The 14,898-nt window shown below is 45.7% G+C and overlaps 1 protein-coding gene across 3 annotated transcripts in view; it reads right to left on the bottom strand.

The window, feature by feature from the left end:
• SMG7 (SMG7 nonsense mediated mRNA decay factor) overlaps window positions 1-10,337 on the bottom strand; it is a 54,817-nt gene extending 44,480 nt beyond the window's left edge. For all 3 annotated transcript variants that reach the window (XM_033067293.2, XM_033067295.2, XM_033067294.2), the window contains exon 1: window positions 10,261-10,337. In XM_033067293.2, coding sequence (XP_032923184.1) covers window positions 10,261-10,289 — 29 coding nt within the window. In that variant the 5' untranslated portion in view covers window positions 10,290-10,337. The remainder of the gene's footprint in view (window positions 1-10,260) is intronic.
• Between the last annotated feature and the right edge of the window lie 4,561 nt (window positions 10,338-14,898).

The raw sequence follows: 14,898 nt of genomic DNA, 5'->3' as shown, positions 1-14,898 counted from the left end.
GAAAGGCCTTCAAAAGGTTACACAGCCCATTCCATCACCTTGATGTTATTTCTGATAAACATTTACTTTCTTGTTTTTGAAGTCCTACCAAGTCACCTCCATAGCCCAAAGCAAATTCCCAGACACCACCAAGCCATTCCCACAAGGCATTACAACTTGCCTTTAGAACTGCTGTGTACCTTGGGTTAACCCATTTGAGCTCCTGCCTCCCACCAAATCCCACAGCAAAAATCACCAGCCTTGCTCAATCCACTGCTACTTTTAGAACATGGGGAAGGGTAGTGACTCTCCTCACTCAGAGAAGACATTTTCTGAATCTCTGAGGCATATTAAGCAAGAAGAGACAACGCCATCAAAAGATTTGACATGTGACTACACTGTTAGCAGTTATTAACATTTGTGTGTTACTCAGGCTGCCCCTGCATTCCACTTTGCAATCAACTCTAGATTTGATTTCTTAGTCACTTGTTTTGTGTGGCCTACCAGCGTGTCCAAAATAATTTTGAAAATAGAGTAATTTTGGCACTGTGCTTCAGCATTTGACAATAAAGCAGGGAAACCAGGTGAATCACACTGCTTCAGTACCAAAATCTGAAATCTGTATGTTCAACAGCATTTCCCATTATACACAAAAAACTTCCTGCACCTGAGTCCTTAAAGGCACAAAGATCTTCATGTCTTTTGGATCTGTCCTTCCAGAAGACAAAACACTCTTGACCCACATCACCTAATGCTCCAGTGCAGCAGCTCTTGAAGAATTATTCCAGGAATTAAAAGAATCAGTTATGCAGGACAGAAGATACATTTCTGTAACCACCTTTAATCAAAGAGTACAGAATCTGAGCTGATCTTCAAGGAGTATCCCCAAATTCTTACCACCTAACGTAATGCTACAGGCAGACACAGCACTTGTTTTAGTGCTGACTTCTGACTGGCCACCTATGATGGAAGTGACCAAAATAGTCTGTAGCTGCACAAGCAGCATCAGCAAGCACTTGACATCTTCATTAGAAACACACTGGAAATATTTTTCTGGGTACTTTCAAGCATTAGAGATTATTTTCATTTTTGATATCAAAACCAGAAAACAAGTACTTCAGCTGAAGTCAGAGCAAGCCACGAACCCCCACAGATGTCTTTGCCCCAAGTCCCATATCTCCTGCCATTTACCTCAAAACTAAATAAATCTCTAAATTAAATAGTCATGGTTTGTTCAAGCTGGGTGGAAAACCTGCCAGACGTTCATGCCCTGGCACAATCTGTGTGACACGCTCATAAGTTAAGGCCTGCTGTAATAATCCAAATGCATGGTGACAATGCATATTAAGGATTTCATTACTTCTTTTCTAGTTAAAGATTTCATATGTATGTTCAACATTACACTATCAATGCTATTAAGACAAACTGAAACACCTTCTAGATTTTTACTGCAAGTTTACTCTGTATATTTTAAAAATTTACAATAATTAATATAGAAATCTCACTTTTTTATTGAAACTGAAATAATATTTCCTTAACTGGTAACTGAAGCAGCATGTTTGAGCTCTAAGAGCTGCTACAGTTTCATGGTTTTACACTTTTGGTGGGTCTGGGTCTTTCTTTAATACTTATAAATGTGGTTTAAATCCTTTGAGCACTATTCTTACCAACAGACTGTTTTTTTCCTGGGAATATCTGGCTGGATCAAGTCTCTCTGCTCTTTGGTCACGGCATTGTCATAAACAAGCACTTACACTACTTGAAGACAGACAACTTCAAGTCAGAAGCCTTGTCCCATTCTTCCTTCTCCATAGGCATAGAGGATTAGCACTTCTTATCAACTTTTTTATAGAGGATTCTCATTTTCAGTTATTATTAGGCTAGTTTGGAAAATCTGCCCTAAAGACCCCTCCTAACAGCTCAAGTGTACCTTGAATTAAGAGCAGGAATGCCCAAAGGCCCTGCCAAAACCAGTACTGTCTGCAGAAGGAAGCAAAGCTGTCAAAGGTTGTTTGGGCTGAAAAAAGATTATCACACAGTCACAGCTGTTTGACACTTAGCAATATCCACACACTTTCTTCATATCATGGCAAGACCAGCACAGGACATGGCAAATCAAATACCAGGAGAATTTCACTGCAACAGTCAGTAGCACAATTTACAGGACTATTGTAAAACAAAGGGAGAAAATGGTCTTCCCAACAGATTTATCAAAAATTCATTTATTCTTCACATGTAGGGAAGTTAAGATGTGGTAACAACAGAGTATGGGAGGGTCCAGGGGGCCCAAAACAGGCAGGTTTCAAACAAACCGCTCTCTGCTGTAGCCTGACCAATTATGAACAACTCTCAAGGCCTCATTAAATCAAGGCATCATGAAACACCAAAGTCTGAAATAAAGATGCTTAATGCCCAAAAGGTCTGTTTTCCAAACAAAAAAGTGGCTTCCTTTAAGTAGTTCAAGAAATGTTCTCCACACTATTTTGGCAGAATCAGTCTTAAAAGATACCGCACTCAGAATTATTTTCTCATTTTCTAACAGCTGGAGAGTAGTTCTCAGATAATTCAGCTGCATAAGCAGCAGGGCCCGCAGACTCTAAACAGACAATGCTTCAGAGGAGGAGGGGGAGAAATAAAACAAAAATCAGCTTTATCCATACCACCATTTAGACAAAGCAGAAAGCTGTTCAGCCAGGCTGAGGACCAGAGGACACTTTCAGCACCAAAAACAGTGAAATAAAAAGATGAGAAATAGACTGCTGATGCATTCGGGACATTGTAAGTACTTTCAGAAATATTCTCTTTCTTTTCCCTGAAGATGGAAGAGAATATTAATTCTAGCAGGACTCCTAGTACCTCAAGGGTATATCTGATTTGAGTCCCATCAGTGAAATTCAGTCTGTCACCCGCAGATCTGTAACAATCCCAAGAGATTCAGAGACTTCTGGTTCCTTATGATAATCCCCTGAGTGTAGAAGCCAGTGTGAATAATCCAAGAGAAGTCCGACTGGAATACAGAAGGAAGAGAAAGCAGACCTAATGTCACTCAAAAAAGTTTATTCCATCCCAGCTCAGAGGATTACATTGATCTGAACAAGTACCTGCTGATTTAACTCAGAGGAATTTAAATACTCAGCTTCAGAACACTGTTTAAGCCATTTCCCCCTCATTTGGTCATCTGGGAAGTCCCCAGGTTTACACTGAAAATTTGTCTTAAATTCAAATGGGAAGAGCAGCAGAGGGCAGACAAGTCTAGAAATGTGGCCCAAAGGCAGGACTCAGAGCAGAGTTGCACAAGTGGCAGCTGGTGATGACTCCAGTACAGCTGTAATGCTTCCAGCAATACCTTGTCCAGTGCAACAACTCAAGTGCTCAGCAGGCACACACAAAGCCACCAGCACCCCCACTCTGTATGGAATCATGAGAAATGATGGCCCAGAGCCCTCATGTCACTTCTCAACACATAATCTGTTATTCCTCTATTCTTATAGCAGTAAAACAGAGAAAGAAGGTACCACATCCCTCCCTGAGCAGAGGAAAGCCTATATTTTCCCAAACACCATTGAAATCTATGACCTCCCTCATAATACATTAAAAAGTACAGAATCAAAGTATGCATCTCTGCTAATGATTTTAAGGGAAAAAATCTGTTGGCTTATTCCCCTCCTGCCTGACAGCAGCTGTGCAGTTTTCCAGTAAGATGAGGACAATCCTCAAGTTCAAAGTAATGAAAGCAACAACTAGTGTCCTCCCACATATATTCCTTACAAATTATAGCTGCATTCTTTAACTGCTCTTCTACCAGCCCGCTGCTATGAGTGAGTCTCTGCTACCGTTGTGAAGATCTAACAGCAGTGATGAAGAACCCTTAAACCTCTACAATCCCTAGCAGCTCCTCATCCAACAAAATCAGATCCTACAGCAAATTATCCTCTCTTTCCTCCCCAGCCACTATGCACTTGAACTGCAATTACTCCTCTCTATACTCATTTTTGCTGGCTGAGCAGGGCAGGGAAGATGCCAAGGCATTTATCCATCAAGTCACTGTCTTCTCCCATCAACCCAACCTTTCTTTCTGCAATAGGAAGCACTAAGACATCAGAAAATGCCCACAATAGCCCATGTGGCAAACTAAAAAAAAAAAAAAAAAAAAAAAATCAAGGCAGCTTTAGTTTCCAGATAGATTGATTTAAACAGAGCTTTAAGTTGCTTAACTTAAAAGTTTGTGATACAATTCAGTCCCCAGATCAGCTTATTTAGAGGCCAAAATCCTCTCACTGGACCAAGCTATGGTTACTTGTTATGACTTCTTAAGGTAGAAGAAACAGACTTGACAAGTAGCCAAAACATCACAGTATACTTTACACTGATTACTTAAATAAAACAGCTAATTCACCGAGAAAATGTACCTTCTTACCATGCACTGAAATGCAGAAACTGAGGGGAAAAAAACTCCTCCAACCCCCTATACTCAGGGACAGGAGCAGCCTTCTCAAAAGTGCTTTGGTGCACTCCCTCATTAACACTTCAGACAAGCATCACCTGGGTTTACTGCCACAACAGAACTTTCTCTTTTCCAATAAAGATCAAACTACATAGGAATATGCAGGTTAGAACAAGAACTAATTGCTACAGGAATCATCCCTGCCATCATAAATAAATAAATAAATAAATAAATACAGCTGTAACTTTACTTACACTAACCTGCACTTCTAGGTCACTAGAACACTGTTGTGCAAGTAACCTCTTAGCATAGTACAGAAAGTGCAGCAACAGCACATGCTGTGTTCTGCAGCAAGGGGAGACTCTCAGTCCAGACTGGAAAGAGGGGTACAGTTTGTTGACAGTGCTTCTATAAGGATGATATTCTGTATAAAGCCACATTCCAGGAAACAGGACACTATTCACTAGGGTTCTGGGTCAGTCAGCACTTTAATAATAAAGAGCACTATCACTCCAAGCAGCAGTCCCACCCTACTAACCATCAGCACTTCAATCCTGTTGCACACAACTTCACCCTTCTTGTCAGCACATCTGTAGCAACACAATGAATGGGATCAGGAAACCAACTGGGACCAAACCTCATGGGTAAAAACAAAACTTAAGCAGTTTTAATCTAGTGTGGCTCCCCAGTTCAGCTTACTTTGGAGTTATGCCATCACATCAGGGTTGAGGGTAAGGGAGAGTGATAAACTTCTGTCAAGAGCTGCTCAAGTTTAAAACCCACCCTTGGTCTGTACGGCCAAGTTCTGCCAAGTGCTAGCAAGTTTTCTCTAGTTACTGCAGCCCTCTTCTCTCTGGCACATACTCACCTTCCTGCCAGTCCCTCCAGCAGGAAAACATGCCCAGCACCTGCTAACCTGCACAGGCACTCCCATCCCTGCTGTTACCCCCCTAGGGAGCAGCATGCTCAAACCCCTGCACAGAAACAAGCACACCACAGCTGAGGGGAAGTTCTGTAAGTGTTGCTTTTTCCAAGCTGGATTCTGCCTGCTCTCACCAGGCACACTCATTTGGATCACCCAAACATGATCATCTAACCAGCTTTCATGAAGTTATAATGGCAGCAACCAACTTCAGCACACTTCAACAAGCCTTGTTTCCTTAGGAATCTGGGTTTGAAAACAAAAAATTATCACAAGTCTGACAGTGACTTTAGCACAAGTTGTCCCTGGTGACAGGAGGATGCTCAATAATTTGGATGCTCATGACAGGAAAAAGGGAACAAGTAATTGCTGCCCAGACACCTGAGGAGTATGGTGTGTGTCTTGGGGCTCTCAGCAAGACGCATTTCCTTCAGCAGAAAAGCTCAGTGGGGAATTGCTTGACACTTTTTTGATTGTGATTCTTTTTACTTCGTAGGTCACCACAAAAAGCTTGTTGATCCTAAGTAAATAGCAGTCATCATCAATCTTTACTTTTTTAAATCATTACTCTCACCCTCAAAGAAGAATAAGAAGTGTTGCTCATACTAAACATTGGCAGAAATTCTAGTTATCAAATAGTGGAGACATCTTGCATAGAGGAAAAAAAAGAGACCAAACTAGAAGAGGAACTTTAGGCTCCCCCAAAGAAAACATCATGCTATGAGATATATCCTGGAAGGCCAAAGCAGGCCCCACTGCATCTCCCCTAGTTAAAATTCAAGAGTAAACACTGTATGAAAGCAGCATGAATCATTTCAGAAAACAAAAAGCTGGAGGGGATACTTGCAAAGACTGACTTGGTCTTGTTCAGATACCAAGATGAATCAAGAAAGCTGTGGAACAACTGAAGCAAGGCCTGCAGAGCAGTCAGGGCTGGAGCACTTGCATTTGGGCCTGGAGAAGAGGCTGTGGGAGCCAGGGAAGGCTCCAGGGCACCCACAGCTGCCACATGCCTGCAGGAGGGGATTGAGATGGTGGCTCTAGGCTCTCTGTGTGGTGGGAGGACAAAAGACAACGAGCGTAAGTTAAAAGAGGACAGGTTCAGACTGGATGTACAGAAAATCTTTTCTACCACAAAGACATTCAAGCTGCCCCAAAAGCTGAGATGTCTCCATCCCTGGAGGTTTTCAAGCTCTGGGTACCTGGTCTGACCCCAGAACTGTCCCTGCTGTGAGCAGGAGGCTGGACAGGAGCCTCCTGAGGCCTCTCTTCCTGCCTTGTGATCCTGCCAGCTCCAGGAAGCCCACTGCAGGGACACAGGGTTCTCTATTAAGAGTTACATTTACTAACTTTTTCCTTCATATACTCTCAAGACAATTAATTAACTGACTTCTTGCTGAGGCTCATTCAAACAGTATTCTGGTTGGTGCTTTTCCAGCACCGACAAGCATCACTTGTACATCATCCTGACCAGGAATCAGTACCAGAACATGCTCACACACACACTGCAATTAGCTCTGCTCTACCCTCCTCCTTTAACAGTGAAGAAACGCTGCAAGAGGTGCGTCATGGGCCAGCAGACAGCAAAGGAGCAACCAGGAAGAGCCAGCAGATGCAGAAATTAATGGAGTTACTGATGAGTCTTCAAAAAGAGACCCACAATTTGAATTATTAAAGCAGTCAAACCTTTAATGAAGTTGCCCATCATAAGGCTACAGGAAACTACCTACTGGTTCACCAGCACTGGAATTTCTGAGCAGTGTTTCAAGCCCTGTAATTCAAGCACTTTTTACTCTACATTTGTGCTTGTGCTAAAAGCCACAGCTTACCAGGGCAACGCCACATTTTACTGGTAACTGAGCTCACATCTTTCTGAAATACAACTGAGACAGTCATATATCAAACTGCTAAGCTTCTGAATCCTAGTCAACTCCATTCTGAAGATTAACATATAAAACTGGCATTGAAGATAATTTCTCTAAAGTGAACAAACATGGACTAAAGTTCAACACTGGCTTATAAAATGGATGTGCATGGAAGTTTCTGTGCTATGGTGTCAGAAATCCTATCAGTGATATTTTGCTTAAAAGTGACTTATTTTATATCTAGCAGGATACATGAAATGTCTACTTTAAAAGAGCCCCATGAGATTAATTTGATTTATGGGGAGTACTTGTAGATTCCCCAAGCAGCAAAATAGCACAGATACAAATTTTCAGCCAGATGCAATGAACAGATTCACCTGAACAGGGAGACCTGAACAGTGTCCCTATTTCCTAAAACATCTTTTAGGTTCTTATCTCCTAAAAGAACTTTCTGAAAAGTCTACTCACCTTACCAGATGCAGTGCAAATCTTTGAGAAGTGACTCAAACAATGATTCCCAAGAATACATAGGAAACTGGATGGGAGAGAATACACTCTTGATAGGGGACTTTGAAAAGGGTAACACTGGGAAAGCAGAAATCCCAAAAATCTACGGCAACATAGGAAGATGACTTAAAAACAGACTCTCCTGTAACTTTTCAAAAACTCAGTACATGAAGTCTGACCTTATTTGCTCTTCCTGGAAGACTTCTGTAGGAGGCTCGTGTGTTCCTCAGTTCTCACGGGTTGATTGAAGGGGCATAGTCCTTCAAGGACAGCATTTTAAAAATAGCTGATTCACACACATACAGAAAGCAAGAACCTAGAAGCTGAAGAGTTAAGGTAGTCCAGCTAAAAGTCCCTTCTCCCTTGCTCATCTTTTCAGCAGCTCAATTCTTGCAGAGTCATTATTTCACTAGCTATTCAACCATTACACGTTCACCTTAGAAATCTGTCTCACTTCTGTCTAAAATTCCAATACACAGAAAAATGATTTCTCACAGAAACTTTTGCCCCCCCTCAGTGTTAAGACAATGAAGACAGCAGAGACTAATTGCCTCATGTCTTCATTTGGCACAATGCTTTGTTAAGCTGCCCTCTCACATTGTTACACTTTGGTTTGTTCCTTCTTCACTGTAGTCAGATTGAGCCTGTCCTGCTCAGTAAAAAGGAGTATGCCCTCCTCCTTAAGTCAGAGGACTAACAGAACTGGCTCTGAGAGTCTGAGGCTTAATTCCCAGTTCCCTTTATGAGCTTGGGCTGCCATAATCTGCAGCTGCATTTCTGCCCTATGCAAATCAAACAATTTAAAAGTACGCTCTGTGGATGTAAAAAGCATTTCACAGCTTTTGAAGGAAACCTTCCCCAAGCACACCTTCTACACAGAGAAAAAACCCAAATGGTCTTTAGAGGCAGAAGGAAGATGAAGGACTACAGAGTGCTTGAAAAGTTTAGAAAGGGGACTGTCCTGTTGTTTCAGGAAGAGGTAAGATTCTTGGGGACAGAGACACTGCCTGTAACAAACATGTTTCAGTCCTATTGCTTTGGCACAACACAAACAAAGCAGTCAGGAAGAAGCAAGAACAACTCAGGATGAGCTGAAGTGTGGGAGGAACAAAGAGAGGAGAAACAGGTGATTCCTGCCCACAGCTTGCAGGAAGAATTTCCAGCTTGGCACAGCAAAATGCTAAGAGCCTAGTAGTGCAGGAAGGTGACAGGGGCAGGGCCATGTGTGACTTCAGTGGTACAGCCTCCCACAGCCCAAAGCAGCCAAAGGACATGTGCAGCCACAAGAAGGAACAGGGAGCCAGAGGTTACAATATTATCAAGACACATCCTACAATAAAAAAAACCCAAGTCTTTTACTGGTAGAAGATTGCAAATAATAAAGCATTTAAGAACTTTATCACAATGTGAGAGGAAAGAGAGAATGATGAAGTTTTATGACAGCATAGATGTACTCATCTGGAAGAGAAAAAGGTCATAAACTCACTAGTGGATAAAAGAGATAACTTTTTTCTTTTTTGAAGAAATAAACTTGACGTAGGATCTGGGATAATAGAAGGAAGCAGAGACAAAAGACAAGATGAGGAGGAAGGGATGAATTTGGAGAACCAGCAAGGAGAGACCACTGAAGCGTTTCAGAACTTTGTACAGAAAGTGCTTCCAAAATGTAAAATCCTCATTGAATTCACTCCTAAATCCTTCCCAAGCCCTGAACTCCTCAGAAGGAATGTGCATGCCCTTCTGGCATACTACTCTGCTTCCATGAGGTGTTCTGGAAGCGTCAGGGATGACACAACACGATCAACCTGGACATTTAGTACTTTACAGCTACTGAAAAGCCATTTGTAGCTCACGATGCTGCTTTCCAAAACCACAAGAGAACGAGCATTTGGGTGTAAGTTCACCCAGACAGTAAGTGCACCCCAAAGCCTATCTAAGTTCTGCTCGTATCAACGTGAGGTACCTCGTGCTCTCGAAGTAAGGGACTCGGGAACGGTGCTGCTTCAAAGCACAGCCCTAGCAGCCTCACTCCTCTCCCAAGCCCTCGGCTGACCGTCCCCAGCACCGACCGGCTGTGTCAGCCGTGACTGAGGACTTCCAGCTGATGGCGAAGGCTGAGACACAGCTCCTACTACTCCCGTTCTCCCAGAGCACCTCCCGGGGCTGCGAGCACTGGTCCCGCTCCACAGCCGGGGTCAAACTTGGCGGTGGCTCCGCAGCGGCGGGTTACCCCGCCACCTCCTTGGGAAGCGATGGAGAATTCCGGCAGGGAAGCCGGTGGACTCTCCTACCCTCCCCGCGGCTCCAAGGCACCAGCGTGACCTTGCTGGGGAGCCCTGGGCCATGCGGCAGCCGAGCCCGCCCGCGGGGCTCGGGAGCGCGGCGGCCGGGTCCCGCACACGGCCCCGGGCACGGCCCGCTCAGCGCCCAGCGCCCCTCGCTGCCGCTGCGAGGCCTCGGGGCTCCAAGTCCGCCCGCTCCGCGCCGTCCCCGGGCCGCCCGGCCGCGGCCTCGCCTGCCCGCCGCGTTCCGGAGATACTCACCGGAGATACTGCGCGCACAGCAGGCTCATCCTCCGCCGCTCGCCGCCCGTCCCGCCGCGGCTCTCACAGCCCGGGCCGGCCCGCCGCCCCCGCGCCACCGCCGCCGCCGCCTCCCGCCGCCGCCATCTTCCCGTGCAGGGCCCACGGGGAGGAAGGGGCGGGGTGTCCCCGCTCTGCGCTCCGGTCGGGCAGGACCGCCCGCACCCTGCCGCTCCGGTCCCTCGGCGGCCCGGGCAGTCCCGGCTTCGCCGCTCCGGCACCGGCAGCGTCCAGCCGCCGCTCTCCCGTCCCGCTGAGGCGCCGCGGCCCTCCTGCCGCGCCGGCCGCGCTTCCGGGCCGGACCCCGCCCCCGCCGGCACTTCCGGCGGCGCCACCGGCAAACCCTTCCCCCGCCCACTGCCATGGCAACCGAGGGGACGGTAGGGCGTCGCCATGGCAACCGCGGCGCATCCCGAGGCCTGCATCCGCGGCCTGACCCGCGCAGTGACAGCCGGCTTTGTCACATCTCCCCTCTCGGCCCTCGGAGGGGCGGCTTGCCGAGAGACCCATGGCGCTGGCGGGAGCCCCAGTCCCAGAATTACAGAAACACAGAACGGGCCAGGTTGGAAGTGGGTCATGGGGTCCCACCTCCCTGCTCAAGCAGGGTCACCCCAGAGCACGTGGCACAGGATTGTGTCCAGACAGGTCTGGAATATCCCCAGAGAGAGACTCCACACCCTCTCTGCTCTCTGTTCCAGTACTCGGTCCCTGCACAGGAAAGAAGTTCTTTGTCATGTTCAGGTGGAACTTCCTGGGCATCCATTTCTGCCCATGGTCTCTTGTCCCATTGCTGGGTCCCAGGGAGCAGAGCCTGGTCCTTGCAGACAGGGACAGAGAGGGATGAGGGCCCCTCTCAGCTGGGTCTCCTCTCCAGGCTGAGCAGCCACAGGTCCCTCGAGAGAGCTGCTTCGTGCCCTTCCTCATCTCCTCAGCCTCTACTGGGCCTGCACCAGGAGCTCCAGGTCTCTCCTGTCCTGAAGAGCCCGGACCTGGACACAGCACTCCAGATGTGTCTCACTAGGGCTGAGCAAAGGGGCAGGATCACCTCCCTGACCACTGGGAATGCTCTTCCTGATGCACTTCAGGATTGTGCTGTCCTTCTTGGCCATAAGGGCACATTGCTGCCTCAGTGCAAGTGTGCTAGTGGTCTTACACTTTAGTGACAAGAAAAATTTCAGCAGGAACAGCACACTGAGGCTTGGACTTCCCATATAGAATCATAGAACTATCAATCTCAAAAGAGACCTTTAAGGTCATCAAGTCCAGACATCAACAGTGTTGTTGAATCACACATCAAATAAGGAGGGGAAAAGGAAAGAAAGAAAACTTGTTTTCATTAAGGCCATTATCACTCACTGACTCTTATTCTTCATAATTTACAAGTGGAAGTTAGCATTGCAAAGACAGTGGGAGCAAAAATACATCAATAAGGAATAAAAGCATCAAAAGGAATCATTATATGGGAATAAACCCATTTTGCAATTATAGAAGCATGAAAGTTGGAAGAGATCTTCAGGATCATCAAGTCCAACTGTCAACCCAGTACTGCCACAGTAACCCCTAAACCACTAAACACATCACCCAGTGCCAGCAGGGACCGAGGCTCAGTCCCATCCCTCCAGCCTCTCAGCTGCAGAGCAGGAGCAAACTGGTTCAGCACTGGACAAACTGAGGCTGCTCCTGCCTGCTGAAGCCTGTCCTGCGCTAAACCAGGCTGAGTTTGTACTCTGAGATTTTATGTCCTGGATCAATGCACAAATGCAGCTCTTAGAAGCCGTATCTCTCAGGGCACATTGTCCAGGACTCTCCCCAGACCCTTCATGCTGTCTGGGTGATCGGGAGCCTTATCCTTCTACTCCTGATCCAGCATGCTCAGGGTGTCTTGCACCTGATTGTGGCCTTCCAGCACCTGAAGGGGCCAACAAGAAAGATGGAGAGGGGCTCTGGACAAGGACAAGGAGGAATGGCTTCAAACTGCTAGAGCTCACCTCATTCCAACCCCCCTGCCGGGGGCAGGAACACTTTCCATTATCCTAGTTTGCTCCGAGCCCCATCCAGCCTGGCCTGGAATGCTTCCAGGGATGGGGCAGCCATAGCTTCTCTAGGCAACCTGTGCTGTGTCACACCATCCTCATAGTAAAGAATTTCTTCCTAATATCCCATCTAACCCTGTCCTCTGACAGTAAGAATAAAAGCATTCCCCCTTGTCCTGTTGCTCCAGGCCCCTGCCCAAAGTCCTTCTCCATCTTTCCAGTCAGTTCCCTTCAGCTACTGGGAGGTCAAAATTAGGTCCCAAAAACCTTGTCCTCCAGGTCAACAATCCCAATTCCTGTATCCTATCTTGACGAGCACAGTTCTCATCCAGGAGACCACAAAGTGCTCCCTGGAGGCATCACACTCGTGCTGCATCAGGCACAAAGGGCAGCAGCATCAACTCAGCGGCTGTCTTGTTTAGTTTCATCTGAGTCCAAACCACTTTCAGAGCCACCCCAAAAGACCAGAGAGGTTCCCATGGGGCAGAACTGACTTCTGAATCTTGGGCAATAGGGAATAGGAAGCCCTCAATATTTTCAAGAGAATCTGCTGGGTGTCATTACCAGTGTTATCTAACTTGCTTAATGCCAATATAAATTGCCACACAGAGCCACTCCTAAGGGCAGTTGCATCAGGAAAGCTGTGGTCCATCAGGACAACCTACCCAGTCACAAAGTCTCCCTTCACCTTTTTTCACTCCTCTTGAATATCTTCCAGACAAATAAGCAAAGGATGTCACAATCCTTGCAGTATTTTCCTTGTTTTCCAGGGCTTTTTCTCTGAATTGTGGGGTCTTTTGCTTCCCTCTGAGTTTCTGCAATGTTGAAATAGATCTGTCCGTTAGGACAGCGTGTATATGAGTTTCTCTCCCACATCTTATCCTTATCTTCTTGACTCTCAGAAGGCTTTTTCACAACTCCAGATTTATTGTCAGATTGTCCACATAACATTTTTGAGGGCTTGACATTGCTGCTGATTGCTCTGCTCTATTTCTTATGAACCCCTAATTCAAACTTTTTGTTGCACACAGCAAGGGCATAATTTCTTTCTATTTAAAAGGGACCCCTAAGTCAATCTCCCCTTAGTTTTGTTCCAAGAGATTTGTGATAAAAGAAGCAGATTTCTCAACTTGTATTATCTTCTTTGTTATTTATGGATCAATAACTGTAGCCTATCATTTTATTAATATCACAGCATGGGAAAGGATTTGGTCCCCAGGGAAGGAGGGTAGACCAGAGACACTGTGAAGCCATTGAACAACCCCAGCCCTCAGCCACAATGCAGCCAAAATGCCCAGGAGTAATGTTTCTCTGCTCTCCAGAAGGAAAGTCTTGTAATCCCAAATGTGAATCCATTTTACATCCTTGGACTGCCTCTGTCACCATACCAGCTCAGCACTTCACAGACCTTGGATGTGTTTATCCTCAAAACATGCTCTAAGAGGTTAGCAAGGACCATCCTCACTCAACAGCCAGGGAACAGAAGAGATTTCATCAAGGTAATTTAAGACAACAGTGGAGAGGTGGACCATGTGAAGCCTGCTTCCATCTTTCTTCATTAACCCTAACATCTTTAATTGTCCTGTGAGGCTCACTGAGTCCAAGGCCTCCCCTTTGTGTGCAGATGTTCTTCCCCTGTTTTACACACAGATACGGCACTGGACAGTCCTCTGTCCCTGTGCCAAACTTCAGCTTTTATGTCTTTGAGACATCACATTCTCCTGCTGCTCAGCATGGAAACCTGGAAACAAGGAAAGATGAGTGAACAGCTCAACAGCTGAATGAAACATCAAATTCTCTGCAGGTTTGGTGATTATTTCAATCTAAATGTTGTGATGTGGGAAATTAGCACTCAGCAGCACGTGGAGGAAGAAACAAAGCATTAAGATACCTAAACAATCCTAATTTTGTCCTCTATTCTTCCTGATCAGTAATTATGTTATCATGATTAAAGTGTATTTGTTGTCATCTCAGATTATCCTACTTAGATTTTGAATTGTTAGTGACAAAAGCTTCATTTTACCCTAATAACCTCTTTTCCCCAAATATAGCCTGTATGCAAAACTTCAGAAATTTCAACTGTGTAGAGGTTTGTTAAGCCTTCATTATTCCCTTGCAAGTATCACCCAGAAGAAAGAAAAAATTATAAAATAGGTCTCATTTCTTAAAGAAATTCCTTCAAGTCCTTATAATTCATAAAGTAACAGATTTCCTTTTAATTTTTTGACAATAAGTGTTACACATTCTGGCAGCAGTACCCTTTCACTCTAACTAAAAGCTCACTAACTCACTTTTGGAAGGGAGAAAGCAAGCAGCCACTCCCAAGGATCCATGCTGAGTGTCTCAGCCTCACTCCCCATCCCAGGAACCCAGCTACAATCCCGCCTGCGCGGAGTGATCTGAGCTGTAACCTCAGAAACAGAGACATTAAAAGGGCTGCCAAGCTAATTGCATCTGTGGCCAGTATTCAGCTGGTGTTGCTGAACATGGGCAAGGGAGAAATTGGTTCCCAGGCTGACCTTCCTCAGGAGATTTCCTCAAATGTTAATGCACTGTCCTAGAAATG

This window comes from Catharus ustulatus, chromosome 9, assembly GCF_009819885.2.
Source record: "Catharus ustulatus isolate bCatUst1 chromosome 9, bCatUst1.pri.v2, whole genome shotgun sequence".
NCBI classification, from domain to species: Eukaryota; Metazoa; Chordata; class Aves; order Passeriformes; family Turdidae; genus Catharus; species Catharus ustulatus.
Note: the sequence above shows the minus strand (reverse complement) of the source record. Positions and strands in the feature narration are given on the sequence as shown.